We start from the raw sequence: 27,153 nt of genomic DNA, 5'->3' as shown, positions 1-27,153 counted from the left end.
CTGTCGTTGAAAAATTCCCCACTAAGAGGAGCGTTAGAAACGCCACCCCCAACCCCGATGGTATTTGGCCTACTCCTCCACGCTGGCCAAACGTCTTGGAAGAGGTGGGGGTACCCACACATGGGAACCCCCAGCACATTCGACCCATATTTACCACTGGGTGAGGGCCGATTCAAGACAATTCCACCGTTGTTTCAACTTCCATGCCAGGAGATCAACCTGGTGACCTCTGGATTGCAAGTTAAGTGTGCTAACAATTACACCGTGGTAGCATGCCAGGTGTATAAAATAGCACGATTTTTTTTTTACAAAAGTGAACTACTCGTAGAAAAATTGCTAAAATAATGATGGCCAAGTAGTGTTTAGTACGAAGAAATAAAGTCATATTATGAAAAAGAGACACCAACAGACAAATATCGATGTTGAGGCACACGAATCAATGAAGAGAGGGCTTTGAGAATGCGTGGCAGAAACAGTTTTCCTACCATGACAAATATAAATCAAATTGAGGACGATTCATCCCCGAATATCATCATTGTCCAGAGAAAATGTATTCATACATGATCATCATCATCATCATCATCACCGTCATTCAATATTTACAACTTTAAAATCAAAGCATCAGGAGATAAAATCCACAATTAATATCAGCCTTGCAGTCAAAAAAGTCATAACATGACGCACACGTGTTTAACAACCAGAAACCAAACGCTACGCTGCCCGTGCTTGCAACAATACAGTAAAGCCTCGTTATTTCGGTATTTGATCATTTATCATCGGGGATAATTCTGCACGGCTGCGCTTTCGGCATAGATATGGTGTATTAGTGATTCACCATGAGCCAAATTGCCGTACCGACTGGTCCAATTTCGGCAGACACGTGGAGCGACGCCACGACCAAAACAACGACTCGGTCTGGTGGTGGCGCGCGTGGTGAGCGTTAGTGCAGACCCGTCGCTTTGGAGTTTACCTTATTTGTGCCCTCTGTGCAAGCCGACCGTCTCAGAAATGTCGTCTGCACCAACATCAAGAAGTAATGGAAAGGGACCGAAATATAAACCCCTTTAGTCTGCGAGACAAAGTCAAAGTTTCGGATAGAATTGATGCAGAGTGTGTGTCAATGTGTATGGCGTGTGAAGAGTTTGACATAAAATCAAGCACCCTGAAAATACAGTACAGTAAGTACATACGAAGTGCATTAAGCCCCCTCAACAACCTCTGTCACCTACCACATGGAACCTTATTCACCTGCAGTGCTGGTTACTGATGGTAAGTGTTACTTTTCATTGCAAGCAATTTTTTGGAAAGCAAATTTGTATTTTTATTGGGGCAGGAGGCACTGGGGGGTACCATTGTTCATAATTCGCAAAGTTGGATAATTCGGCGAGGCCAGAGCCCCACGTGTCGAATTAACAAGGGTTTACTGTACATGCAAAAGCTCTTGCTTCCGAGTCTTCCTGCATTGAAATTGTACCACTCAAGCGACAAATACAGGCACACCGTCCGTACACGTAAGCGAAAACTAACAATGTCGCGCCACAGAGCGCCCTGTCACCATGAACCCCACGACATAGAAAATTATACAAACGTTATTATTACGCGCTGACCTTGGGTGATTTCCAACACCGAACCACCCCTGTGCAAGATAATGCTGCCAACGTTTTGCAGATAACATGCAGTGCTCAAACAGTAGTCATAATAATAATAATAATACAAATGTAGGGCTTATATACATAGCGTTGTCATTTGTGCAAATTGGGTCTCAGTGTTGATAAGGAAGCACAGACGAGCTGGAAGGCAGCAGCTAGGCAGTGAGCCGGCACGACCAACAATTGCCCAAGATCTGTGGTTCTCTAAATATTAAGACGTTTTCAGCCAATCAATGCGGTTCCACGTGATTCTAGCAATGCTTACTGGGCATTTCACCCAGGGTTGCCACCCCCCTTTCGCTATAAAAAAATACGAAGACCTATCACGGGAAGAAGAATAAGGTTCCACCACGCTGGAAGAAGGTGGGGGAACTACGCAACGCTCGTGTCCCGCTCAGACTTATACATTTCCCCCGGACAGCTGCTTCAAAGAGAGGATGAATCGTGATAAACCTAGGACAGATGGCAACCCTCATTTCGCATTTTTTTTGCAGAGGAGGTGGTTTAGCGTTTGGAAACAATCTCTCTCGATTCACCGGCAGAAAAAGAAAAACGGACAATTTGTTAATTCAACAACAGCGGCAGCCAAGACGAAAGCGATAGAGAGAGAAAGAGAGAGATAGGGAGAAAGAGAGAGATAGAGAGATTAGTAGCAGGTAGAAATGGGTGGAAAATTGGTCAGAGAATGCAAAAGGTGAGAGAAGCACCCACCTGGTAGAGAGTACTGCTCCTTGGCTGGTGGGTGGGGTGGCAGGATGGAGAGAAAGGGAGACAACATGACAAGCTGATTGCTGTGACTGTCACAGAGAGAGAGAGAGCGAGCGAATTAACAAGCACCGCCATCGCGTCCCAAAGAACCAAGCTCAGTTCATCTTGTGAAAGGGTTTGGAAGAGGCAAAAAAAACCTTTCATTAAATACCACCATGATGGAGCACACACGCGCACACACAAGTGGCTTACATTTAAAACCCATTTTCTTCGCATTGAAATTTATAAAAAAAAAAATATCTGGACTTGCACAACTTCCAGTTCTGAAGAAAATTACACCTGTGTGTGTGTGTACCTATTAACTTTACACGATGTGGGAAAACAACATCCATCCAAGTCGTGTATGTGTGTGTGTGCCTGTGTATGCTCACTAACAGCACTTGCCCCTACAGTCTGTTAAGGCTATACGGGGGATATTTGTCTTTGTGTGCATATGTGTGTGCATGTGTGTTGTGAATCGAATGCGCTACGAACCCGGTGATCTGGATTCGATTCACAACCACGACGAGTCAGTGACGAGCGATAGCTGAAACAGTCCCGGGCCATCACCTATGTCGGCTCAGCCTTAAATAAGGAGTGGGTACTCTGCGTGAAGCTCAGCAAAGCCGGCACCAGGTGTGGCGCTAAAGCCGCACCACCACCCTTGTTGCGTCAATGGACGCTCGCTAACAGCACTTGCCCACACAATCTCTACATGGGGGGGGGGGGGGGGGGGGGAATTGTGTCAAGGGCTCCACAAATGCTTGTGGAGCCTGCGCCCAGACAAACTGGGGGAAGATGATGGGGGTGGGGGGGGGGGGCACCTCCCGAGAGGCCGAGCGGAGGCCACATTGGTTATTAAAAACTATTTTTTTTAATTTATCAGGTAAGTCCCACCGAACAATTGAGCTTCTTTCAGAAGCAACCTGGCCACACATGATAGCGCTTGTGGAAATTAATATCAGCCAAATACTCTTAACGCATGTTTCAAAATTTGGAGGGAAAGAGACATGTAAATTCCATGGGGAGAGAGACATACAGGCCAATATACAGGCGTCATGATCGGGATTGAACCCACGACGACCTCCTGCATACCAGGCGAGGGAGTTAACATTTTCCCACCACAGTGGTTATGGGACCAATGCCAAGGGCTACAGCCATTCTGGCTGTCACGGTGAACCGCACTTGTGACGGGTCCATGTCATGCACCATGCGGCTATAATCCCGAACAAAATGGTCCTACGTTTAGGTTCCGGTGTGGTCTCAGACACGCCATTGCCTGCAACCCGGTTCGTCTTCTCAAGTGTCCCGAGGTTTACCTTTGTTCAAATGTAAGATACGTTTTTCCGCATTGCCCGTGCCTGATGATTGGTGAACACTTACGACGAGACGTAGAGAGCGGCGGTTAATTTGAGTCTGTGGTCTACCCTCCACGTGCGACGCACACACGCGCATACGCGTGCAAGATCTCTCTAACCTCGTTTGAATTCTTAACAATCATCAGGCACGTGCAGCACGTATCAACTAAAGTAAGACTTACTCTGGTGGATCGTGGGCAATGGTATTTGAGAAACCCCGAGTTAATACGTTCATCTGGCCTATCCCCATCTCGTCAACTCTCAGAAGTTAAGCAGGCTCGAGCCTGGATAGCGCTTGGAGGGCTGACCACCAGGGCTTGCCAGGTGTTGTAGGACTGGGACTGAGAGTTAACATTATTGAGTGTTAACCCCCTCCCACCTGTATGCGTGTGCTTTCTCCAGGCACTCCGGTTTCCCAAACCACTGCCAAACAATACATGAATGGTATTGGCCAAGCATCCCAATGCAGGACTTTTCTGAAAAAAGAGTTTTGAGACTACGAGAAGCTTCCATGTCACCACGGAAATATAAATTCAAATTTATTTGCGATACGTGCCAAATATTTCCATAAAGGTCACACGGTGGGCATCAATGGGTAGTGCAGAAAAAAAATTATCCTTGTACTTTAATACTCCCATGTCTATGCTCAAGGCCTTCACCACCCCACAGTAGCCAGGATGGTGAAGTATGGTCAAGCAACCCCCCGCAATCCGCACAACGTGGCGAGGCCCTCAACGAATAGAATATTGGCAAGGGCTTTAAATCCGCAAACAGGATCACACCCGTGAGCACACGCGAACACACACTCGTACACACGCACCTACACACATACCCACACACGGGCCGTACACGTACATGCGTGTACGACACGACAGACAGGTATCCTACGCTCACACACACCAAGCCCCCTCCTGCCTTTCTCCAGCCACTGCTGAGATACTGGCAGGCACCGCGAGCAGGGTTAAGGTTAAGACCGCTGGCGCGAGGGCTAGAGACGGAGACCGCGCGCGAGAGAGAGGGAGAGAGCGAGCGTGCGGTGAGCGTGCGGTGAGCGTGCGGTGAGCGTGTGGTGCGTGGTGCGCCCTCGAGGGGTGCGTGCGGCAGGTGTGGGTGCCCACCCGAGCAGCGGAACTTCTTGCTCTTGATCTGGCCGATGCGCTTGTTGGCGAGTCGGCGCGGGCTGGCGCAGCGGGCCCCGCTCGTCTCGATCGGGTTGGCGTGGAGGTAGTCGGCCAGCCACTTGAGGTGGCAGTCGCAGATGAACGGGTTCTGCGCCAGGTGCCTGCGGCGTGGAGGAGCGGAGGGGCGGACAGACGGGGACGACGGTTGTTGCGCTTGGGGATGGCTTTCATGGTCGTTCGTCAATCCGCCGCTGGGCGAAGGGCTTCCCCGTACCGTATCGGTCATGGGAGCTGTTGGCCATACTCCGCCACGCTGAGCAGCGAGGGGGAAGGTTGGTGAATGGAAGTGCCGGAGGCCCAAGACAGGTTCAATGCTATTAGTCGTGGCCAAGAATCTAAATCAGGTAACCGAGTTCAGAGCAGAGTGTGCTAACCTCTGCTGCCGCCACTCCACTAAAAAAGGTTTTAGAATGAGGACAAAAATACATCCATTAAACTAATCGATTTCATCTCACCTATTAAATATCAATAGCTCTCTTTTCACGTGAAACATAAACCAAAATAAAACTCTGCGTGTAATACTATAAATACTGTTTCCCTTCAACGTGGCTGTTCAACTGGGAGACAATGGGGGCGGATTGTGGAATAAACACGCGTACGAATGATCAAACGTGACGGAGTGCGTTAATGAAAACTTTGAGCGGATTGCAGTACGCTTTGTACCCTGCCAGCGGTAGTAGCAGGGAAACGTGGACGCGCTTGGGTACACGTCTGCTATTCCGCTGAGACAATGAGGACAAAGCCACTCGATACATCCTGAATACGCCAGTGTTCATTTAGTTTCGTGACAAAAAAAAAAACCCCAGCCCCCTTTGTAACTGAACGCACAGGGTTGACCCCGCAGACTATGTTGGTTTATGGCAATGCGCGTGTAATGACTTTGAAATTTGAATGCATAATCGCCGTCTAATCCCAGCCTCGCTGGCAACGGTGAATGAGAATTAATGTGCGCCGCACCTGGGTAATATACACAGGTCTGCCCTTTGGCCACCCGCCTTTAATCTTCCAACGTTAAAAAGAGGAATGGCCGTAGATTACGATGGTGCATCTGCACCACAGTGAGCCCGCGATGCGCATGCGAGCGGGATGAAGACATCCCAGACACGGCCTCGAGCGAGGGATGCGCAGGGAGCACACCGGGTGAAACGCGACAGCACGAGAGCACGCGACAGGGAGAGCACAGTGCCCCCGGAGCTCGTCCGCGGTGCCCGCCGTACAGCGTCTGGATGGAGCGCAGGGGGCTGAAGGTGCCCTTGGCCATCGTCTGGATCTTGTTGTCGTAGAGCGAGAGCAGGTTGAGGTTCTGCAGGTCCTGGAACGCATCCGCTCGGACGCAGTTTATTTTGTTGGCGTTGAGCAGCCTGGGGAGGAGGGGAGGGGGTGGAGGCGCCGGGGGGGAGGGGATCGGAGCAGCGCAGGCGATGATTGAGGAAAGAGTCAGCGGAGTTGAACATGCGACTACGCCAAATGACAATAGACAACAACAACAACTTCGTGCACTAATTGTGCAATTAGTGTTTAAATACCACCAATCGTAGCGAGAGGTAAATGTCATTAGACGGAGTCATTAATTTAAATTGCGGGCTACCACTGGGGGAACACAAATGAGTGTGACAAACATTGAACCAAAAAAAAGATGCAAAATATACCCACCTACTCCTGCTTCACCTGCAAATATTAACCCCCTCCCACCTCCCCCCCACCTCCCCTGCCCCACCTCCACCCCCCGCCTCCCTCCCACCTCCCCTGCCCCAATTCCACCCCCGCTTCCCTCCCACCACCCCCACCCCACCACACCCCCCGCATCCCCCCCACCTCCCCTGCCCCACCTCCATCCCCCGCCTCCCTCCCACCACCCCCACCCCGCCTCCCCCGCCTCCCTCCCTCCCACCTCCACCACCCCACCACACCCCCCCCCGCCTCCCCCCACCCCGCCTCCTGATCATACATTATCATGAAAATGGCCAAATGCACAAAGATTATCAGCAAGTGCTTTAATTCGTGCAGCCCTCATTAAAGGTGAACAGGTCACAGATGCCGTGCGTGGATTAGTCAGCCACGCACCTGGCCATCATTTCCTTCATTTTAGCATTGATCACCACAGCATCTGCCTCTCAGTTTAAGATGAGTCAAATCAAAGACATCGTAGCCTTTAACACGGGGCTGTCGGGACGTGTGCTGTTAGCGAGCCCTTCTTGAGATCGGTACGGTGCGCGAGGCGGTGGCGCGGTTATCACCATGCCCGGCTGCCTTTGTCTTCCCAGTGCTGACTATTGCACAATGCACCTGGCACTCACTCATTGTGAGGCTGAGTTGACCCGGGGGAGGCTCAGGACAGGTTCAGATATTACTCAGCACTGTGGTTAGCCGTGATTAGGAATCGAACCCAGGTGGCCTGTTTTTTTTTACCGCAGTACGCTAAACACTAAGCCATTGCTCCCCACCGCACGCGTGTATGTATGTTGAACTTCTTTCACACCATACGTAGCTAACTGCGTATAATCAGAGGTACGGGGAAGGACAACAAAGACACGCGCAAGCATGGGAAACAAATAAAAAAAGAGATACGTGCACGTATTGCATTCATTTCGCTATGTTTATGTAATGACGTTGTGCCCAGTGACCGCTCGTTGGGCAGAAGCTGTGGCGATCTGTGCCGGGGACAACGCTCAGCAGACCCTGGTGCAGGAGTGCGCTGTCATCGCTAATTGGGGGGCATTAGCTCGCCGGTGGGCCAGGGACGCGCGAGGAATTGAGCAGAGCCCCCTTCACGGACGGGCCCGCCCGTCCGTCCGCCCGCCCGCCCGCTCTACGCCCGTCAAAACGCCCCGAGCACTCCCAGTCTGGCAGCTGTGTTACTTTACTGTCGCCACCAATAAGTCGACATTGCAATCTGGTTTCCAGGAATTCAACTCCCGCCGCGCAATCCATTTGGCCTCCCTCCCTTCCCCCGACACCCCTCCCCCCTAACCTCCGTAGGAGCAAAAAAACAGCAGAGCAAAGTCTGGACCAGACACTCTCAGTGTGTGGGGGGTTTGAATGTAACGAATGTACACGACCGGCTGTGTTTACAAACGCACAACGCCTTCAGCGGATGCTGCGAATTTATCTCGGCAAATAAAAACGCTTACATGGAATATTTCGGGCAGCAGCATCTCGTCGAAAGGAATCACGGCGTGATTTTAAGCCCTATGCCATTTCTTAAAACAAGCCGTAAGGTCGGAGATGTAAACTACCGCGGTGACCATCATTTCTAATGCTGCCGTTTCACTTCGTAGGACGCTTGCATGTATCACTTAATAAATAAACCACTTCTATAAAACAGTGAATAACATTCCTTTGCCTATAGAACCGATCGAGCCCCAATTGAGATGGAATAAAAAAATACTCTTTCTCAGTTGTAAGGTTCGAACAAAGTGGTGTAGTCCCAAAACTTACAGCAGCTGGAGCGAATAGAGGCCATCAAAGAGCCCTTTGGGCAGCTCCGTGATTTTATTCCCGTACAAAACCCTGCGAACGCACAAAACATCGAACGTAACGGCGACGCAAAACACATCGCAGGCAGATTCGTGCTCTCGTGCTGGTTTTTTTGTGTGTGTGTGGCCACGATGGGAATTGAATCACGAGACGTGCAGGATCTCACTCACAGCGAGTTGAGGGTCCGCAGGCCCTGGAAAGCATCTGGAGCAATCTCGGAAATCTGATTGTTGCTCAGATCACTGCGCGAAAGAAGGAATGAAACATTAATGCTTCCACGTTTACGCACAGCCTCAAGCCAAGACCAATAGTGATGTCAGCCTTCACAGAACACAACCTCATTTTCTACGTACAGCACACACACACACACAGCATGCGCGGACACACACACACACAATATGCAGTATTTTACACTCGGAGAACATCGCACTTTACTGAAATCATACGTGATTTAACCTGGCACACAGGAAGATTTTAATATTTGCAATTTCATTTTTACAATTTGGATTTATGCAACACCTAAATACCGCTGCATCTCCAGAATCTGTGGGCCAACGTGCATCATGGAGGTGTGTATAGACAACATTTCTTTAAGGAGGAGATACAGCTATAGCCTGAGGCGAAGAAGGAAGGTCTTTCGCCAGGACTTGGACAGGGACAAGGAGAGCAAAGCGTGTTAATTGCATCAAAACACTTCGGAACGTGGTGATGAAAACGAAATTAAACGTTGGATGAGGGGAAGATCACCGAAAAATGCAATTCCCCACGAAGCAGATTTGTTTTTTGTTACAGAGGTTTAGAATAAAGTAATTCATCTTAAAAACCATTAATATATGCAGCAGCGGGTGGATCTTGAACACAAAATAGATTCTTCGCTCTGCGCTCCCATGCGATTATGATGTACAATCATCCGTAAGAGCACTGCCTCCCTGTTTCATCAGGAATTATGGGTAATAGATTTCGGAGCTCATTACGACGGTGTGAAACCTGCCCCACACTGGGCCCCAATGCCTCTTGAAAGAGACATTAAATTCGAAAATCAATTTGCGTTCCTGAGAATTTAACCATTCACGGGCTGGATGCAAGGGCAAACAGTTGGCATGTGTTGGCATGTTTTGAAGTTGTCCGGATGCTAAATAAGAACATTCAATTCTAGATTTTTGTTGTTTTTGAAAACTGGCAGTTATAACAAGTGCATCTAAGTGCGATTTTATTCAAATTTACCATTCTTAGAATTACAAAAATATATATTCAAACACCTCTTATGTTCCATTCGGAGCAAAGGTTTTGTTACACAATTATCACCATATAAATGAAACCCGTTATCACCTAAGTGTGCAGGTGTGCGCACACATTAACGCGGTAAAGTGCATTATCTCACAGAATTAATTCATTCCGTGACATAATAAATCAGGAATTAATAGCTGCCAACTTGCTATTCCACTGCTCCTGTGACCTGCACTTTGCTTAATGAAGCAAACGGCACGAGACTCCGGCGAGCACCACCGATGAGGGGGAGGGGGGGGGGTGGGCAGTGGCGCCCGCGACTGGGCCCCGAGCGAAGCTCTTACGTAAAATATATTGCGAAATGTATTCGGAGAAAATGTTTCGTTTGTCGGTTCGGTCGCTCAAACTGCTTTTGTTTCCCAAACGGACGCTTGATCGCGGCGTGTAAATGAATGCGGGATGTTTTCATTTGTTAAACGATAAAGAAACACAGCTGACATTTGTGTTTAAGAATGTTTGTGATTCTGCGGCGGTGCACAGGCACAAATTACAAACTCAACATTATAGGTTAATGACAATACCCGAAACTAAAATAATATCTAAATAATGTCATACTTCGGGCAATGGCTCTCTTCTTCTTCATTTCTCTGCTATGAAGAAGAACTAATGCCCAAAACGTCACCTAAATATATGCCCAAAACGACAGTGTTATTGACAAATGCGGCGAGCCTTCTGTCATGCCCGTATTATCTAAAAGTCAGAAGGGTGATGCGTGCCCCTATATATATATAAAACCGAGACATGTAGCCTCTTTAACAACTTTAAACACAGACGTACAGAAAAAAATCACCAAAAAACCCACGTACATTCGACGGAGCTTCTTGTACGATGAGAAAGCACCGGGGGGAACGGACTTAATGCCGTTTTGTTCCAGTCGTCTGTAAAAGGCAGAGGAACAAAAAACAAACACGGACGTGCACTTTTAAATCAACATTTACACAAACCGCCTCCTGCCCACTCGAACGAAGCGCGAGTGGCTGGCTGCCACAGACGGTCGATTACTTTTTATACACACTAATAATATTTACGCTGAAGCATCTATTAGCACTATCAAAACAGTGACATGCAAACGCACGGAGTTTGTGCGAACCGCGTGAACTGACCCCCGTTTCAAAAGAGCCCCCGGGGCGCCCCTGACACAGGGTGGCCGTACAATGCCAAGAAACGTCTCCGTTGTTAAAAAACAAGCAGGCGCTCGCTTTTAGTCAAAGAGATCCCTCGAAGCAAATTAAACAGAAATGGGTCCAAATACAGCGAGTAACACTAAGCAGAAGCCTCCGCGGATTTCGAAGGCCGGGAAATGTGTTCTCAAGATTTATTTCGGCGCTTCCGGCAGAGTAGCGTCAGGCCTGCACGTCTCTTGCCTGCCTCGACATCGCGATTCGTGTCGCAAGAGGAGCCAACGAACCATCGAGAGAAAGCTTCCATCGACGAGTTACAAACTGCTGCAGTCTGGCCAATGAAAATGTGTGCAACATAAAATCCAGGCGGTCTCAATCTGCAAATTAATCCACGAATCCACCACACCATGTTGGTGTTTTGTTCTTACCATACTTCACTGCATTGGTCAGTGCAAGTTGGTGAAGTGGGGGCGGCGGAGCAGGAGGGCAGGCCCAGTTGTGACATCACTCGCAACCGATGTTAACCGTGGCCGGGATTCGAACTCGGGTTGCCGGGTTCACTGCGCGGCATGATAACCACTGTGCAACCACTCCAACCGTTGCGGCCAATTGAACAATCCCTTCGGCGCTGCTCATAATAAAATTCAAACCAGTGCAATGAACCGACTGACGATGCGGCACATCGCCGGAAGGAACGATGGCCCATGGTCGAGACTAATGAAGATGTGGCAGCCAAGGAGTGGAACGCGTCCGTGTGGACATCCACGGAGGAGATGGAACGATGAATGATCTCGCGCGTTGGTGCTGCGTTGAATATGATTTCTCAGGATCGCAAACGACGGTCGTGGCTTGGGGAAGCCTTCATCCGGCAGTGGCCGACGATGGCTGACGGTGATGGATGATGATGACGACGTGGCCGATGTGACAAGCATGCCTCGTTTCGTGTACACGCAGACGATGAGTGAGGCGGAATGCGTGCACCGCTGTGTTTGGGATCGGCTCTCTACCTTGCCGCTTACAATCGGGGTGAAGACGACTTAGTCGACGACATTTGGCACCCACTTCATAAAATGAATATGCCATTTTCCACGCGATTAAGGAATTCACAAATAGCAGCTGGTATGCTTTCAAACCTCGGTGACATTCCCTTGCATGTACTCCCAGAGCTGGAAATACCTCCGTGTTTTAACATGTGGTGTTACCGCTTGTAAAAGGAGACCTGCATTACTCTGTGTATTCACGGACAAAATGTACATCGGAAGTGCTGAAGTTATTCGTGATTAACTTTCATTCACATTTGTTCAGGTCAACTGTCGTCGATATCCATCTCCCGTTAGTCGGGAGATGGATATTAGCGACAGCAAAATTGAGTACTGCAAACTGATTTATATCTTTGCCAAAGTGTTGATGATATCTCGAATTTTGTTTTATTGAAGTTCATATAATGATGACCTATTTACTTATTTCTTCCGTAAATTAATTACAACTTACGCATGGAATTTCCCTGTAAATTACACTTGTTTCAACAAGGAAGTTTTCATTCCTACAATGGTACCCGCACACAATACCCTAATCTCGGTGAACAACATCAAAGGGCTACGCTCGACACAGCGAGTACAGGATAATGACTCTGCCCAACCATGTCCATCACACAAGCAGACGTGAGACACAAAGCCCATGATGCAATGGGCAATGGGGTCGAGTGGTGACACAATGGTTAAACGACTCTCACCTGCGCATGTGCGTGTCTATGCCGAACTCCTTTCGCACCGTAGGTAGCCAACCGTGCTAATCGGAGGTGTCACTGATCGGAGGTGTGGGTGTTCAAACAGATACTACAAGTAAACATTATTTCCAGCCCCTTGTATGAATCAACTGCTAGACGAAATGCTTGTAATCCAGCACTGTTGGAAGCAGCGAGGGTTGCTAAATTGCTGCACAATTGCTGTGAAACTCCCTTCTCGTGGGCGTCGAGGAGGAGCCGTACCCTGGCTCGCCAGGAGAAGGTAGAACTGCACAACGAAAGTGTGGACTAATCTGCATCTGTTTCCATCTGTGCGCAAGACAGAGAGTTGCCCCCTTCTCACGCGTGCGAGTTTCCTCTGGGAACCCTGGTTTCCTACCCACTTGTATAATAAATACCCTTTACATTGGCTGACCAAATCTAAAAAAAAAAAACTCGATTGAAGAACCTCCTGAACAAATAAAAAACGAGTCCTGGACTCAGCAGGGCTTTCCCGGGTAGGTAATTAATGAAATAATGTTCTATCGTTAATGCACGGCTTTGAGAATTGAGCAAGGGCTTGGTGCAGCGAATGCTTTGCTGCGCCCGCGCGCACTCTGCCTCGCTCAGGTGCATGTACGCATGTTGAACTTCTTTCGCACCGTACGTAGCCAACCGTGCCAATGGGAGGTGCAGGACGTGTGCACGGAGCTCACATCTCGGTGATGGCCTCAGGCAGGTTGGAAGGCACGGCCGTGAGGCCCTTCCCGCGGCAGTCCACAATGTTGTTGGCGCACGTGCAGGGCAGGGGGCACGAGCTGGAGGCCACGCTGCACGTCTGCGTCCTGGACACGTCCGAGTGACCTGTGCCACCGCAACCACAGCCACCACCACAACCACCACAACCACCACCACCACAACCACCACCATGCCACCACCGCCAACACAACCACCACCACCACCACCACCACAACAATAACCGTCATAACCACCACAACCACCACAATAACCGTCATAAGCACAACAACCACCACCGCAACCACCACAACCACCACCACAACCACCACCACAATCACCACAACCACCACCACAGCCACCACCACAAACCACCACCACCACCACCACAACCACCACCACAACCACCAACCACAAAACGTTCTCCATTAGAACGAGAGCCGACCGGCACGAGCCAATGAAAACAACATCTGTAAGTTGTCTGTTCAAATATGCAAGATACAATATAAATACATATTAAAAATGCCCACCCGCTGAAAAACGAGCTGAATTTATTTCAGCACTTCGAAGTCAGTTTAGGAGTTATCCCGTAAAATTTCCCCCGGTGAACTCAAAAGGTGTGAATTGACTTATTTTCTGGCCCGTAACAACACTTGGTGTACGAGTTACCAATTCCTCGTGATGTTCAGGGGCCTGCAAACGGTAACCGCTGCTGCTGCTGCTCCTGTGGGAGAGCACTTGAGCCTATTTATGAGGTGATGAAAAGTAGCCGTACATTATTGCACCACGGCCAGAAGAAAAAATAAATCAAAAACCATGGCTCGTGCCAAGCAGGGCTTTGGAAGAGGCAGGACTTGCACATCGTATTCTGGCAGCTCCGTCAACCGACAAGGCACCACCCATAATGAACGTTATTGTTGTTGGGTTAAATCGCTTAAATATAAATGTGTCGTTTAACACACCACCACCTGACACAGCCAATTCATAAGGTTTGTCTCGTGAACAAAACGTGCTAATTTGTTACTACTTCAGCACACCGGTGTGCTGGAGAGTAAACCCGCATCATTTACAATTTGAGTACCACGCTTTCGCTGGCGATTACAACCAGCCTCATCGGGCGATTTGCCAGAATTGAAATATTGAGAATTGAATTGAACATCGTCACTTGGCCCGATCGTTTGCCGCGCAATACAAACGCCTCGCCCCCCCCCCATCCCGGGCTGGGCAACGGCCAGCACAAATGAGTTTGGTTTATTAATCGAGCCCTGCAGAACATGCACAAAATTATCCTTCAACAATTCCCCCCCCCCCGATCCCTTTTCCTTACCCCAAACAGACAGACCAGCATGATGAAGTATGGGCAAACAACCCCCCTTGACCGACCGAGCGTGGGGAGGCCTTCATCCAGCAGTGGATTTTAAACCAGCTGTAAGTTGTGACTATTATTATTATGCTACGATAATATGGCTTTTCTTTTTTGTGTGCCGTTAATTCACGGCACGTACAAACATTCACGGCACACACAGATCTGCCCGTGATGATTTGGCATCGTTACTCATGAGCGCATGGTCCTTTGGAGATGTTGTCTGCTTTAATTTCCTCTTAGACCAGGCTGCCCAAATCAAAATTAAACCACCCACCATGAGTGGGCTGCACGATCACAACGACTCAGTTCTCCAACACTGAGAAATATTAATTTTGGGTGCTGTGACGCATTTTCACGAGTCTCTCTGTCCTCTTAAACAAAGGCTACCAATGAATCAGTCCGCTGACGTGCGCATACAAAGATCTTACAATGGCCTATCGATCGTCAGCTGTGTGACACTGCCAGGTTTGTCAGCGTAATTCCTCACAATGGCTTAATAGGCCCTGTCAAGTTGAACCGGGCATCCAAATGAGCTCCAGAGGGCTCAATAAAATTGCTATATCCCTTCTAAAGAGTAACATTCACTCGGGTTTCTTTATATATAAAAATGTAAAACAACAACGTGCGGAAAAAAACCCACTTTCAAATGCAGCAAGTGTACACACAACGAAAGCGAAAGAGGTTTAATTGATCATCAGTGCATTACCTTATGGAAAATGGGTTAATTGATGTTAATGAACAAGTTAATAGACAATTTACGAATGAACTATTTACAACAGATTGCTAGCGGTGAGCAGCGGTTACTCGAATGAGTGGTAACTATCTGTGAGAGTAAGGAGGACCAGAAGCGACGACGACGACGAGGTGGTGGTTATGTTGCGTAATCGTGCATCAAACGAAAGGTAAAACTTGCCTTCGTCATCGTCTGGAGAATAGATTCGTTTAATCGTGAGAAATGCATCAGGCCCAACCAATGCAGAGCAAACACACCGGACAATAAATCAAAACGTTATAAATTATGCATTCGTAAATTAAACCCGCACGCGCGCGCGAGCGCACGCGCGCGCACGCACACGTGCGCGTACTTTGGTTTAACAGCTTTAGATTGGCTGTGACCTCAGGCTAATGACTGACAGTGGCAATGGCGTCGTGTGGTTGGCACGGGCCAAGGTGCAAGGCATTAACTGCTCCCCCCCACCCCAGTCCAATTTACACCCCCCCCCACCCACCCCCCACTCTGCGTAGCCTGTGGGCTCTGGAGCAGTTGCACCGCCTGCACACTCCATAGCTACACCGCTGGACAGTGCGCTAGTTCAGTATATGCTTGTGCATATACCTCATTGTGTTTTCATCTCTCTACAGACAACGAATTAAATTTAAATTGATGGATTTAAGGAGCTGGGTGAAAACAGGTTAGAGCTCTTTTGGATAACATAATTTGATCATGGAAGGTTTTTAATCAGCGCGTACTAGCTGCTGATGTCAAAAAACAGATTCGCAAACAAGGGCACCGGCAAAGAAAATGCAACATAAGCTGAACAGCGCACAAATAATCGCAGAGAGGTTGCGTGCTTAGAATTAAACTGAGAAACGGAAGGAGGACTGCATGGGACGGAGGACTAACGCAAGCTAGAAACATCACGTTGACCGATAAAATAAGTGGGTTTGGGGCAGGACAACACTGCAAGAGGGGATGGTCAGTGGTTGAGACTAGTGATGGAGTCACAGCTAAAGGAGGGAATATGGGCAAGAGTGTGTCCACTGCGAGGATGCAGCAGTGATATCGTCTCGTTTAAAAGGAGCTTGGCGGATTTCTGCATCGTAAGGGGCAGCAGGGATTGCATTGGCATGGGGAGGTCTGCATCCAGCAGTGGAAAGGCCATGGCTAGCAGTGGATACATCATGATAGCAATTGGGATAATTACATACCTTTTTAAAACAAAACAATTCTAGCAAATAATATATGTGTTAAAACGATTGTAAATTTGGCTCCGAATATTGTTGTTATAGAGCTTCAGCCTGCTAGACTGAGGTCACAGACGCGTTTAGCATTCACTGATTCAACATGCAACGAACGGTCATCTCCTCTATGCGACTTTCGGTTGTGTAAAAACTCGTGGTAAAATACTGTCAATACTGGTTGTCATCATGCAGGACGCTTGAGTTCAAACACATCAGGGACACACACACACACACGAATTCCCCACCATTAGCACGCTGAGTCACCTTCACGATTCTAGCATGCATGCAACGTTTTAAGTGACAAGTGTTCTGTTGCGTGATAACGCGAGCGTGGTGCCTAGAAAACTAGAGCACGCGGTCAATGTCACATTCCCTATTTGCCTACAACAGCGACTTGTAGCAAAAAAAAAATATATATCTCTTTCTATAGGAATTTCCAATTATCTTGCCTACTTGCTGTCATGCGGTCTGTGCACTCTGTATTGTTCTGTTGCCGTAGGTTTGTCGTCTACTAAGAGCCTTCCGGCACTTCCGCCGAATCTCGAGGAGCCGAGGATTCGCACGCGCGCGAGCGACAAAGACGCCGGAGCGATTTCCGGCCGGTGGTTCTCACCCGAGCACACAAACTCCTTGCGCTGAACCTCCGCCACGTTGAGGCCCCGGAGGTTGGCGGGGCTGGCGCACTGAGTGAAGAGGCCGATCCTCGGGCGCTGCCTGAGCCAGTCGGACAGCCAGGCCAGGTGGCAGTCGCACTGGAGGCTGTTGGAGTGCAGTCGGCTACGTGCGCGCGTAAGGCGGACGGGCGGGGACGGCGCGTCGCGTGCGTGCGTGTGTAATGTGGGCACCAGCGCGCGCGCGTGCGTGCGTGCGTTCGCGGGAAAGAGGAGCAGACATTCGCACAACAGGATTAGAAAGAATATCGTGAGCGGGATAAAAAAAATGTGAAACAATAATTCAAAAGTCAAAGTCATTTCCTGTCCAAGTGAGCTTTGAGGCAGTGCCTTACAGCCCCTGGGTCAGTGGTGGAAATTCCACGTTCCTAAGTCGTTGCTGTAGGATGACAAATGATGAATAACTAATTAGTGTGGGGTTATTCTTATCATTGCTGCCGTTGTGTTCGAGCTCACGCAGCGTTCGCAACAATTGGCCGTGTACCCAATTTAGCCCCGCCTCTCTCCGGGCCCTTGTTGTGAAAATCGTTTGCGTAATTAATACGCTTTTGTGATCACTGATCACCCAGTCGTGGCGTGACATCCGTGGAAGTGCAGTAACAAAAAAAAAACCGAGGCAAATTAGGGACGTGAGAGGCGGCCCGGATTTGGCGACCGGGTCCCCCGTTATTGCGCAATTTGCATGCCGCCGCTGCTGCCGCTGCCGGGGGCTGCCGCTCTTCTGTCCATGGCAGGCGCGCGCGACAGCTGGTGATGTACGAATGAGTCGGCGGACATATCGGTGTGTGTGTGTGTGTGATTGTTAATGACGAGGAGACCGCACGCATCGGACAGACCGTTGCCAAGTGGGAGGGAGTGGACGAGATTTTCAGTTCCCCCCCCCCCCCCACTGCGGTGGGCGTGGAGTTTAGGGTTCTCCGTGGCGGCTACGACCAGGGCAAAGGGGGGAGTTGGAAAGGGGAGGCGAGTAGGGGGCGGGGGGCGTATTTCCCCCTGCTGCCAATGCTCTGTAAAACGTATTAAATTACCACGTCAAGCATGGGTGGGGAGGCGGAGGCTCTTAAGGAAATTAGAAAGCTGGCCTATCTAATTTGTCAGTGAAACATTCATCATAGGAGAGTCAAGCATCCCACAACATATCATCATGTCAATTCATAAGCACCCCCCCCCCCCCCTTTACCGGGTAGAGCCACTTAGCATGCAGTGAATAGCGTTCTCGCATCGGCTCTCTCGTCGTGTGACAGGGCTCCCCAGCAAAGCCTTCTTCTTTATTGCGACTATCATTTAGCCGCGAACGTCGGGAGACGTGACGTGATGATGTCTAATTTGTTAATGCACCTCTTGCTGCGACGAATTGCGTTTTGAAAAAGGGCAGCGTGTCACGGTAACTTACAACGTCCTTAGCTTGGGCATGTGGTTGAAGCTCGCCACCGACAATGAAGTAATGTTATTGTTATTAAGCGTGCTGAAACGAGAATGAAAAATGAACGTATGGTTAGGCCCACTCATATATTTAAAAAAACACATTTAAATAACCATTTTCTCTTGAAGCACACGCGGGCAATGCCAAGTTTCTACTCTGGCCATGGTAGATTCAGCGCACATTTGTTGTAAGAAAACACGGAAGAATAAATTACGGCGTCTGGTAGTTTCAGAATGATAAGTTACCCACCTCAGACCTCAAACGCGGTCGCCCGTTTCTTTCTACATTGTTTTAAATTGTGCGCAATGAAACGAGCTAAATAATGTACGGGCACACCTCAACTGTTTACAATCCACCAACAAACAGCGTAGGAAGAGTGATGCATTAAATTAAGGTATGGCTGTATTCATCTCCTGGGAGGCACTGTCGTCTGAAAAGGTTATCCCTCCCTGTGAAATTGATTGGGCTGCGCATTAATATAAGTGTGGCTTAACCCCAAGCACTGTGTGTCAAAGCTATTACAGAGGGCATCTGATCTTTTGCCACTCTGAAGACTCAGCACTCGGAATCAGGTGTGGATTGTCTCCGTATTATTCCGATCGTTCATCACGTAGAGAGAAAGCTCGCTGTAAAAAAATGTATATATACGCATACTCTGTCACAAAATGCTAAATCGCACTCATCTTCTCTCCTAAAGTAACCGTTCGAATTGCGCGGATGTTTCAAAGCCTACTGTTTGCACACTCTGTAATTGGAATGGCATTTTCTTTATCCGTAACAAGCAATGGAAATTAATGGAAAACACAAATGCGGATATGGGAAATAAATAAAAAAAACATCATAACGAAAACATTCGCTCAGACTAATGAGCACTTTACAGCCACTCCAGCAAAGCTCCAATATATAATATTCTTGGTTCTTTCGGTAAAGTCACGTAGAAGGGAAACAATAAAATCATAAAAATATAAAACAATAAAATTATCACGACGTTTCGACTGCATCACAAGCAATCACCATCAGGTGTGAAAACCACAGCAAGAAAATTTGAAAAAAGTGGCGTTTTTTTAACGTTAGCACCACGGAGAGCGATTTGGCAGTTATTCACATGGACGAGTCCATCTATGTTCGGAAAAGAGGAGGGGGGAGACAAAAATAATGGATGCGGTCTGAAAGCCACCGTAAGCGTGAACAATCAATTAAGACCCGAAATGGTTTATCAAATCTTTCCAATGATTGCTAAGCCAAAATCCATCTTCTCGGTTGAAATTGTCTCTGTGTTTGTATATGTGGATAGCCTCATATATATTGTGACAAACACCGGTAAATGCGTGCAGGACATTCAAAAAAGTGTCAACTCACAAGACTTCCAGGTCCCGCAGAGCACGGAAGGCCCCATCCTCGATGCACGAGATGCGATTGTTGTCAAGTTGCCTAGAAGACAGCGACAGAGGAGGGACAGAGAGACAAGCGCACAGCTTCACGGGAGACAATCAGGCGGACAGCCTCCGCAGGGCAGAAGGCTCAGAGCGAGATTCGCTCGCCGTCGGAAACGAAGCCCTCTCGGCCGAATCCGGTGACCGAGTCGTGTCCCGCCGCTGTCGCCGCCGCTAACGCTGGCGCGGCAATCCCCGCTGCCTGCGCTGGGCTCTCTCTCTCTCTTGACGCGAGAAACGAGAGTGGGGGCGAGGCGACTCGAGGGCGCTCCTTTTCTAACGGGAGGCACGGACGATACGAGCGCCGTCCCCGGCGCAGGCGAGCATTAAAAAAATGAATCGCGCTAACGCAGTAAATATTCATGCTGGCACCGTTGCTGCCTCCTCCCCCCCCCCCCCCCACGTTCCTAAGTGCCAGTAGCCCAGACCCACGAGCCCTTCCACCCATACTCCCCCTCCTTCTTCTTTCTCCTTTTTTTTTTGGCTCGTGACTTAGTAATTTCATTAAGTAAAGTCGCTTATCCATTATGGGGCTTTTTTGCTGTCATGTCCAAGGCAACAATTTCATTAAGAGAATGGGGGCCATAAATCAGTGGGTTGCTGCTCCAGCCTTTACTCTCTTTCCCCTCTTTCCCGGGGCCCATCCGCCACTTATTATATTTTGCCCAAGGTAGGCCGAATTGAATTTTAATCGGGAATAGGCTCTGCAAGTTTGGGTAGGAGTATGCGCAAAGTTGCCATGCCAAGTGGATGACATCTCGTAGCGGTGGATTGTGCAAAAACACGTGATCCTGTCGATCAATGTATTTTTTTTAGTGGAGCGAAAGTAAGGATCTAAAAAAGGAGTCTTATTTTGGTAGTGTAAGCACGTAGCATTTAAAACGTAACTTAAATGCAAAGTTTTGATTTAAAGCTTTCGTGACTGCAGGGATTCATATTCTTGGTTCTTTCGGTAAAGTCACGTAGAAGGGAAAGGTTTATCAATTAGCAAATGCACAAGCTTCACATTGACCAAGGAAACCTAAAGAAATGTATTTAAACAAAATTACCAATTTCGACACGAGCAGACTAGAAAGTTACACAAAATTAATTCATACAAAATACATGTGCCACTTTTAATTAGTTGTTTTTGCGTTTACAATGCTTTAGATCAGGAAAGGCAGCCACGTCTCTAATTATCACGGTGTCACTTTGCTCTCAGACGCCCTTCAAAATCTCTCAAGTTGCCACTAGAGGCCGCTTCCATTCAGCCCAATATACATATACATGTAAAAAAAAAATCCTCAACCGAATCCTGACACTGCATTGTTCCACCCATCGTGTGGCCCTGGGGGGGGAAAAAATCTAGACGGCTTCGTTCGCATTACTTATCGATGCATGCACAGCAAGGTTCGCGTGTATACGGGCTCATTGGAACATGTCACAGAGTTGGACGCCCCTACGGTCTCGGCAATTCCTCTTGTCGGAAACGCCCGGGCGTGCGGGTGGGACCAGAAAGGGTGACAGCACCAGGGCTGGGTGGCCCAAAGACAGATGACTTATTTCTAGCATTCCCTTCCTCTTCTTCCGTTCTCTCCCTCTCCTTTTCCCTCTGTCCATTTTTTTATTGTAGTTTTTTCTTTTGTGTTGCGTGGGAAAAATGAGCTCCACCTCACCTGCAGCTTTCAATCACTCGGCCGTCCATTCATCCCCCGATTCATAACAATTCTTTCACAGCTTTATCACGAAGGCAAACATGCACACAGTTCACCTGGCGTACCCTATAAATTGTATTATATTTAAACAATGTGCGTATTTTTCCTAAAATGCCGTCTGAAAAAAGAGGCGAGGATCTTTCTCGCGTTCTCTCTCTCTCGCTGTCACACACGCTTTACATGCGTGTGCTTTACAAGTATGCACAAGCGTCGTGTTTGCCTTAATAACGATAGAGCTTCAGACTGCATCCTGTAACGTCACCATAGATAAAAGTTACGTCCGTCTATCGTTGATGAATTTGTGCCAAAAAAAATGTATGAAAAGCCGTCATGCTGTAATGTGTGCATTGTCACGGAAACAAAGTTTTAGCGAGATTCACGGCAAGTGCTTCCAGCGATTGATAATCCACGCTTCCAAGAGTTAAAAACTACGGCCGTGAAAAAATTCAAGCCCAAAACTTTTGTCAATGCATTCGCCAGGCCAAGTGCCAACCTGAAAGATGCCAAGCAGCCGCGATTTCTCTCGATTGATTAGTTTACGTCTTATTAAGTACGGAACTCTAATCTATTAATGGAACATTATTCTACCCCTCGAGTGAGCACTGGCTTGCATCTGTCAGCCAGAAATTTTACATCATTATCATCATCCTCTCAATTATATTAACAAGGCCGAATGCACCATGGCCAAAAATGGTGCAAGTTATAAACAATACATATGGCACGCTAATTGTGGGGTGGAAGCTGTTGTAAGGTGGTTCGACACTCGCACTGTGAACCAAGTGATACTAGAGTTTAGTTCCTGGCCACGGCTGACATCAGTGGCGAGTGTTCCCCCCCCCCCCACCGATGACTGACACAGTGTGGGGAAAGCCTTCATCCAGCAGTTGAACAGGCTTTAAATGACCGTTGTTAACTTACTTGTAAATAAGGTGCACCTGCTCTGATGCACCTGTGCGTGCAGTATAATCAGAATATGTATTCATACTGGAGGAATCCGATGAGCTATCAAGCTCTTTATCACGTCCAGCAGAAGCGGGTAAGTGAAGTGCAGGTGCGTAGTATAACCGCGCAATACCGGCGTAACGAGTGCCTTCATTTTTTTTACTTTCTCCCTTTTGTTAGGAAACAAATATTCTGCATTGGGGAGCGTGTGGGGAGCACAGCACCGCGGTCCAAGTGGATGGGGGAAAAAATACATTATGCATGCAGGGACCTTCTCCAATGCAGAGCCACACACATATAAATAAATAAGTCGTCGCGCAGTGAGGGGGGTGGGGGGAGCAAAGCAAAACAAAACCCCCTCTCGGACAGACCAAGGACGAGTCGAGGAGCTTGACAGCAGACAAGCGGGCGGCATTTACATTTTTTTAGCCCAAACAACCCTCCGATGGACCCGTCAGAAGGTCGCCCCACGCCGTGCCGTTGCGCACAAGGCACGGGTCGGGGCAGGGTCGGGGCAAGGAGGGACAAAGGTGGGCACATGCTCAGCCAGCGTGTCCACGCCCTCATTGCCCCCCCTCCCCCCACAATGTGATGCCAGCGAGAAAATTTAGGGTGCGTCTTAAAACGGTGTTTGGATGCCGTACTCGCTGATATTGCGTACTGTGTAATTGTGCGCGGCGGTGGTGGTGGTGGTGGTTGTTGTGGCCGCTTTGTAAAATCTGGCAATGGGCCAGGGATATTTCCCCCCACCCCCCTTCCCAACATCGGCTTCTGTTTTGTTATTGCAGCAAAGTAGGTGTTGATATCTGGAGGGGGAACACCCAAACCGTATGACGCGACAGTTGTAACGAAACGTGATGTGATTTTTGGCGATGACACACGGAGTCGCTGTTAAACTAAGGTCAGGGCTAACAAAACACAGCGGTGTGAGTGACCACTGGAGTTGTTGTTAACTTACGTGACCAAGTTTTTTTTTATATAGGGGGAAAAAACAGGTATTGGGCAGCTCTATCAGGTAAAAAAAAAACAACTGTAACAAAGCCATGCTTCCTTGGCTGGTTATTCGTCACTGAGGGCACTGCACTAAATTCGTATCATCCTCATGATGAATCACCCAATGAGATTTTTAAAATAAAATAGCTGTAAAACATGCGTATACACATTTTCCTTGTACACACAAGTCACACGACATCTGCCTTACATAACAAAAAACAGGTGTTTTTTTATGAAATTGAACGCTGCTAAATAAACTTAATTGCTCACAGATTTTTGATGTCCGTCACACCACGGAACGCCTTCCTGGGGATGGCCTGGATCAGGTTTTCGCTGAGGTCCCTGTGTGCAACAAATCGACAAGAGAAAACCAAAACAAACAAAATACACTCAGTGGCGCAACTTCAGCATCAATACGTACCAACAAGACCTGTCCCTGAAACATTCCATGACAATCTGAGCAAATGCGTCGGGCGATCGTGACATAGGCACTCAGTGCCAGGATTAAAGAAATCAGCGTTATGGATGTCCGCTTGCTGTGGAAATAGAATGGCAAGTGTTGGAATATTATTCGCTCTTGATGCCTTCGCTGTTTCTGTGAATGGGCAAAGGCAGTGCTGAGCAAAGACGTGTTCAAGGTGAAAACAATGCAGCATTGGGGAAAGCAACGTCACGGTGGCTTTGGAAACCCAATCAAGAAAACCCATTCACAAAAAGCATCTAATAAATGATTGAGTACAACTGGGGAGACAGCTTCATAGTTAATCCTTCATCTTTTACAACGTTTGAAACCTTCTGGAATACCGTGTCACACTTCAAGGATTTATTTCCTTGGATGTGTGTGTACTGTGTTGCAAGTTTATAAGGATTTATGTGTTTAAGGAGACTCTACAGCTCCATTAAGATGCCTTTTTAATAAAATCCAATCCCAATAGGACGGCCCATCAGACAGTGCTAATTCTTAATTATACAACCTTTAAAGAGAGGATATAGACCTGGGCACAAATAGTAGGCTCAGTACTGAATCAATAGCCAGCGTTTGTGCAAATTTTAGCATAATTATAGTGCAGGAAAACTCCGTAGCCGTGTCTGGTGGTGGAGGGCAGATTCCACTTCGCGGGTTTGTGCATTCGCTCGTGTGCGTGTGCGCGCGCGCGCGCTCGACACACACGCGACTCTTGCAGGTGGTGCAGGTTAATTGGAACTCAAAGTGGATGCTGCGCAATTAAGCGCCAGCGCCCGTGTTCCAATTATCTCCACCTGCTTTGCGCAGCTGTGTTGCGGTGCGACTGTACAAAAAATAAAAAAAATAAACCCCAAGGAGGCGGAGAATCGAGCCTAACAAAAAAAAAACCCCCAAAACCAAACCAAACCAAACGCGGGGCCACGTCGACCCACCGCCCTCGCCAAACGCCGGGAGCGCGCGCGGTTCGCTCCACACACCGCTGTGAATCAATTACCGGTGCAGCAGGGTGGCCGTTTCGAAGGGTGGTCGCTCATGGCTGGACAATGATCCACACGGGGGCGGCTGACTGTAGAGTGAGCAATGCGTCGTGCGTTTAAACCCAGTGGTTCTTAACCTTTGCTGCAGACTTGCACCCCTTTGGTTCTCAATCGTAAAGAAAAAAATAAATGTACACCGTTAATAAATGCATAGAGGGTTTGATGAAACACCGTAGTCGTAGTTACGTGCCCGCGCTTAATTTGCGTTTTCGATTATTTAACTTCGAAATAAATCTGTCCACGTCTTGCACCCCCAGAAAGGGCGTCTCGCGCACCCAGGGAATGCATGCACCCCAGGTTAAGAACCGCTGGTTCAACCCGTCCTCCACCGCTTCGCTTAAGAAAATGTGGGCGCGTAACGATGGAACACCAAATTCGTCGTTTCAATATTGTTTATCACGCAACAGCGGCGCAGCAAATGAAAACACACACTCAAACGAACACGCCCCGTGCAAGTTTAACTCCCGTATAAATAAAGATTCTGATTCCGCTTCTTAAGTGACACGAAAACTACGCGTAATGTAATCGAAAATTAAATGTGTCCCGAGTCAGACGGAGTTGTTGATTTCACAACGGGGAAAGGTGCATTTGCAGAGCAGGGTTTTTACCTGTCCTGGTTTACCCAGGACGTCCTGTTGCTTAAAGGTATCCATGCCGGGACATGATAAAGTACCGGTCGTGTAATAATGCAACAGTCGGGAGCAAGGGCTTTACATGCAGTTCTCCCCTCTTCCAACATTGCGAGATTTTTCCTCTTCCCACGATATGTCGTGGGGACTTTTCCTTTTTTTTTACATTTGAGTGGTGGCAACCCGAAGTTGTAGCCCTACTTCAAACAAATGACCCCGACGCAGGAGGTATGCAGGAGATACGTCTGCGTACAATAGCTTGTAATTAAGGGCGGGGGGTGGCAGGCATTGATGCCTGACCTGGCAACACAGCGGCACACGTGGCTGTAAATAACAAAACCAGGACGTGTCTGCTTGGTAGCTCGCAATGGAAAATGTAAGAAACCTCACAGTGCTTGTACATCCGTCACCCCGGAGCACCAAGCACCTTGTGTTTGATGTGGTAATTGGGAGGCGTTTACAATGTGCTGGTAACTATTACATCCGCTTAACCTGGCATCTTTTTAGTCACCCAGAGGCGGATTTCATTCTTAAAGGGAAAAATAGGCGGTCGTTTAAAATGTCTCGCTTTGTAAAAAATTAAAATCCACAGAAGTGGGTGTTTCTTTTTAAAATGTGTCTGAAATAAATTAGTCACTCTTCACAAAGCGCGGCTCCATGCTTGTGTGCGAAGATTCTATTTTGAGAGAAGTTCGGTTTACAGCTGTAATAAGAAATATGCTTTTAATTTAGTAATTTGTAATGCATAACAAGCATATTTTTTTTAATCAAACACAAATGTGCCCTCGATAACTAACAGGCGTGCACCATATGCAGTGAGGTTTTACAGATGAAAAATCCATTTCTGGGCACAGAGATGTCAAACGTGAACCTTGACTTCATAAAATGACGAGTCCTGGGCTGTGTAATTCACCAACCAATGTTAAAATGACCATTTACAAACGAGGCCATGGTCATGGTGTATTCAAATCCAGAGGCGCCAAGACCATTTGTGTAAAACCTGGGCGCTATTGAAACCTCCTGGTGAGTGAGAGGTTTTGGCTTCAATTTGCAGGAATAAATATCAATTCTAGATTTGAAGTTTTCGTGACTGCAAGGATCCATATTCTTTGGTTCTTTCGGAAAAGTCACGTAGGTAAAAATAAGATAAAATAAAACAAAAATGAAAACAACTAAATAAAATAACGACGTTTCGGGCGCAACACAAGCGCCCGTCATCAGGGGGGACACAACAGTTAGAAGCCGAAAAATAAATATCA

At 48.0% G+C, this 27,153-nt stretch overlaps 1 protein-coding gene across 4 annotated transcripts in view; it reads right to left on the bottom strand.

Annotated features, from left to right (window-relative positions):
- LOC116940650 (slit homolog 2 protein-like) overlaps positions 1-27,153 on the bottom strand; it is a 196,429-nt gene that overhangs the window by 44,579 nt on the left and 124,697 nt on the right. For 2 of the 4 annotated variants that reach the window (XM_032950759.2, XM_032950762.2), the window contains exons 5-15: positions 24,033-24,104; positions 20,060-20,131; positions 18,671-18,742; positions 17,220-17,383; positions 13,260-13,407; positions 10,506-10,577; positions 8,583-8,654; positions 8,374-8,445; positions 6,153-6,296; positions 4,873-5,036; positions 2,361-2,384 (exon numbers count right to left, since the gene is read on the bottom strand). In XM_032950759.2, the coding sequence (XP_032806650.1) occupies positions 2,361-2,384; positions 4,873-5,036; positions 6,153-6,296; positions 8,374-8,445; positions 8,583-8,654; positions 10,506-10,577; positions 13,260-13,407; positions 17,220-17,383; positions 18,671-18,742; positions 20,060-20,131; positions 24,033-24,104 (1,076 nt within the window). The remainder of the gene's footprint in view (positions 1-2,360; positions 2,385-4,872; positions 5,037-6,152; positions 6,297-8,373; positions 8,446-8,582; positions 8,655-10,505; positions 10,578-13,259; positions 13,408-17,219; positions 17,384-18,670; positions 18,743-20,059; positions 20,132-24,032; positions 24,105-27,153) is intronic. The other 2 variants (XM_076065837.1, XM_032950764.2) reach the window with 1 other exon arrangement.

The sequence above is a fragment of the Petromyzon marinus genome, chromosome 9, assembly GCF_048934315.1.
Source record: "Petromyzon marinus isolate PM22_M1 ecotype Great Lakes invasive population chromosome 9, UKy_Petmar_22M1.pri1.0, whole genome shotgun sequence".
Taxonomy (NCBI): Eukaryota; Metazoa; Chordata; class Hyperoartia; order Petromyzontiformes; family Petromyzontidae; genus Petromyzon; species Petromyzon marinus.
Note: the sequence above shows the minus strand (reverse complement) of the source record. Positions and strands in the feature narration are given on the sequence as shown.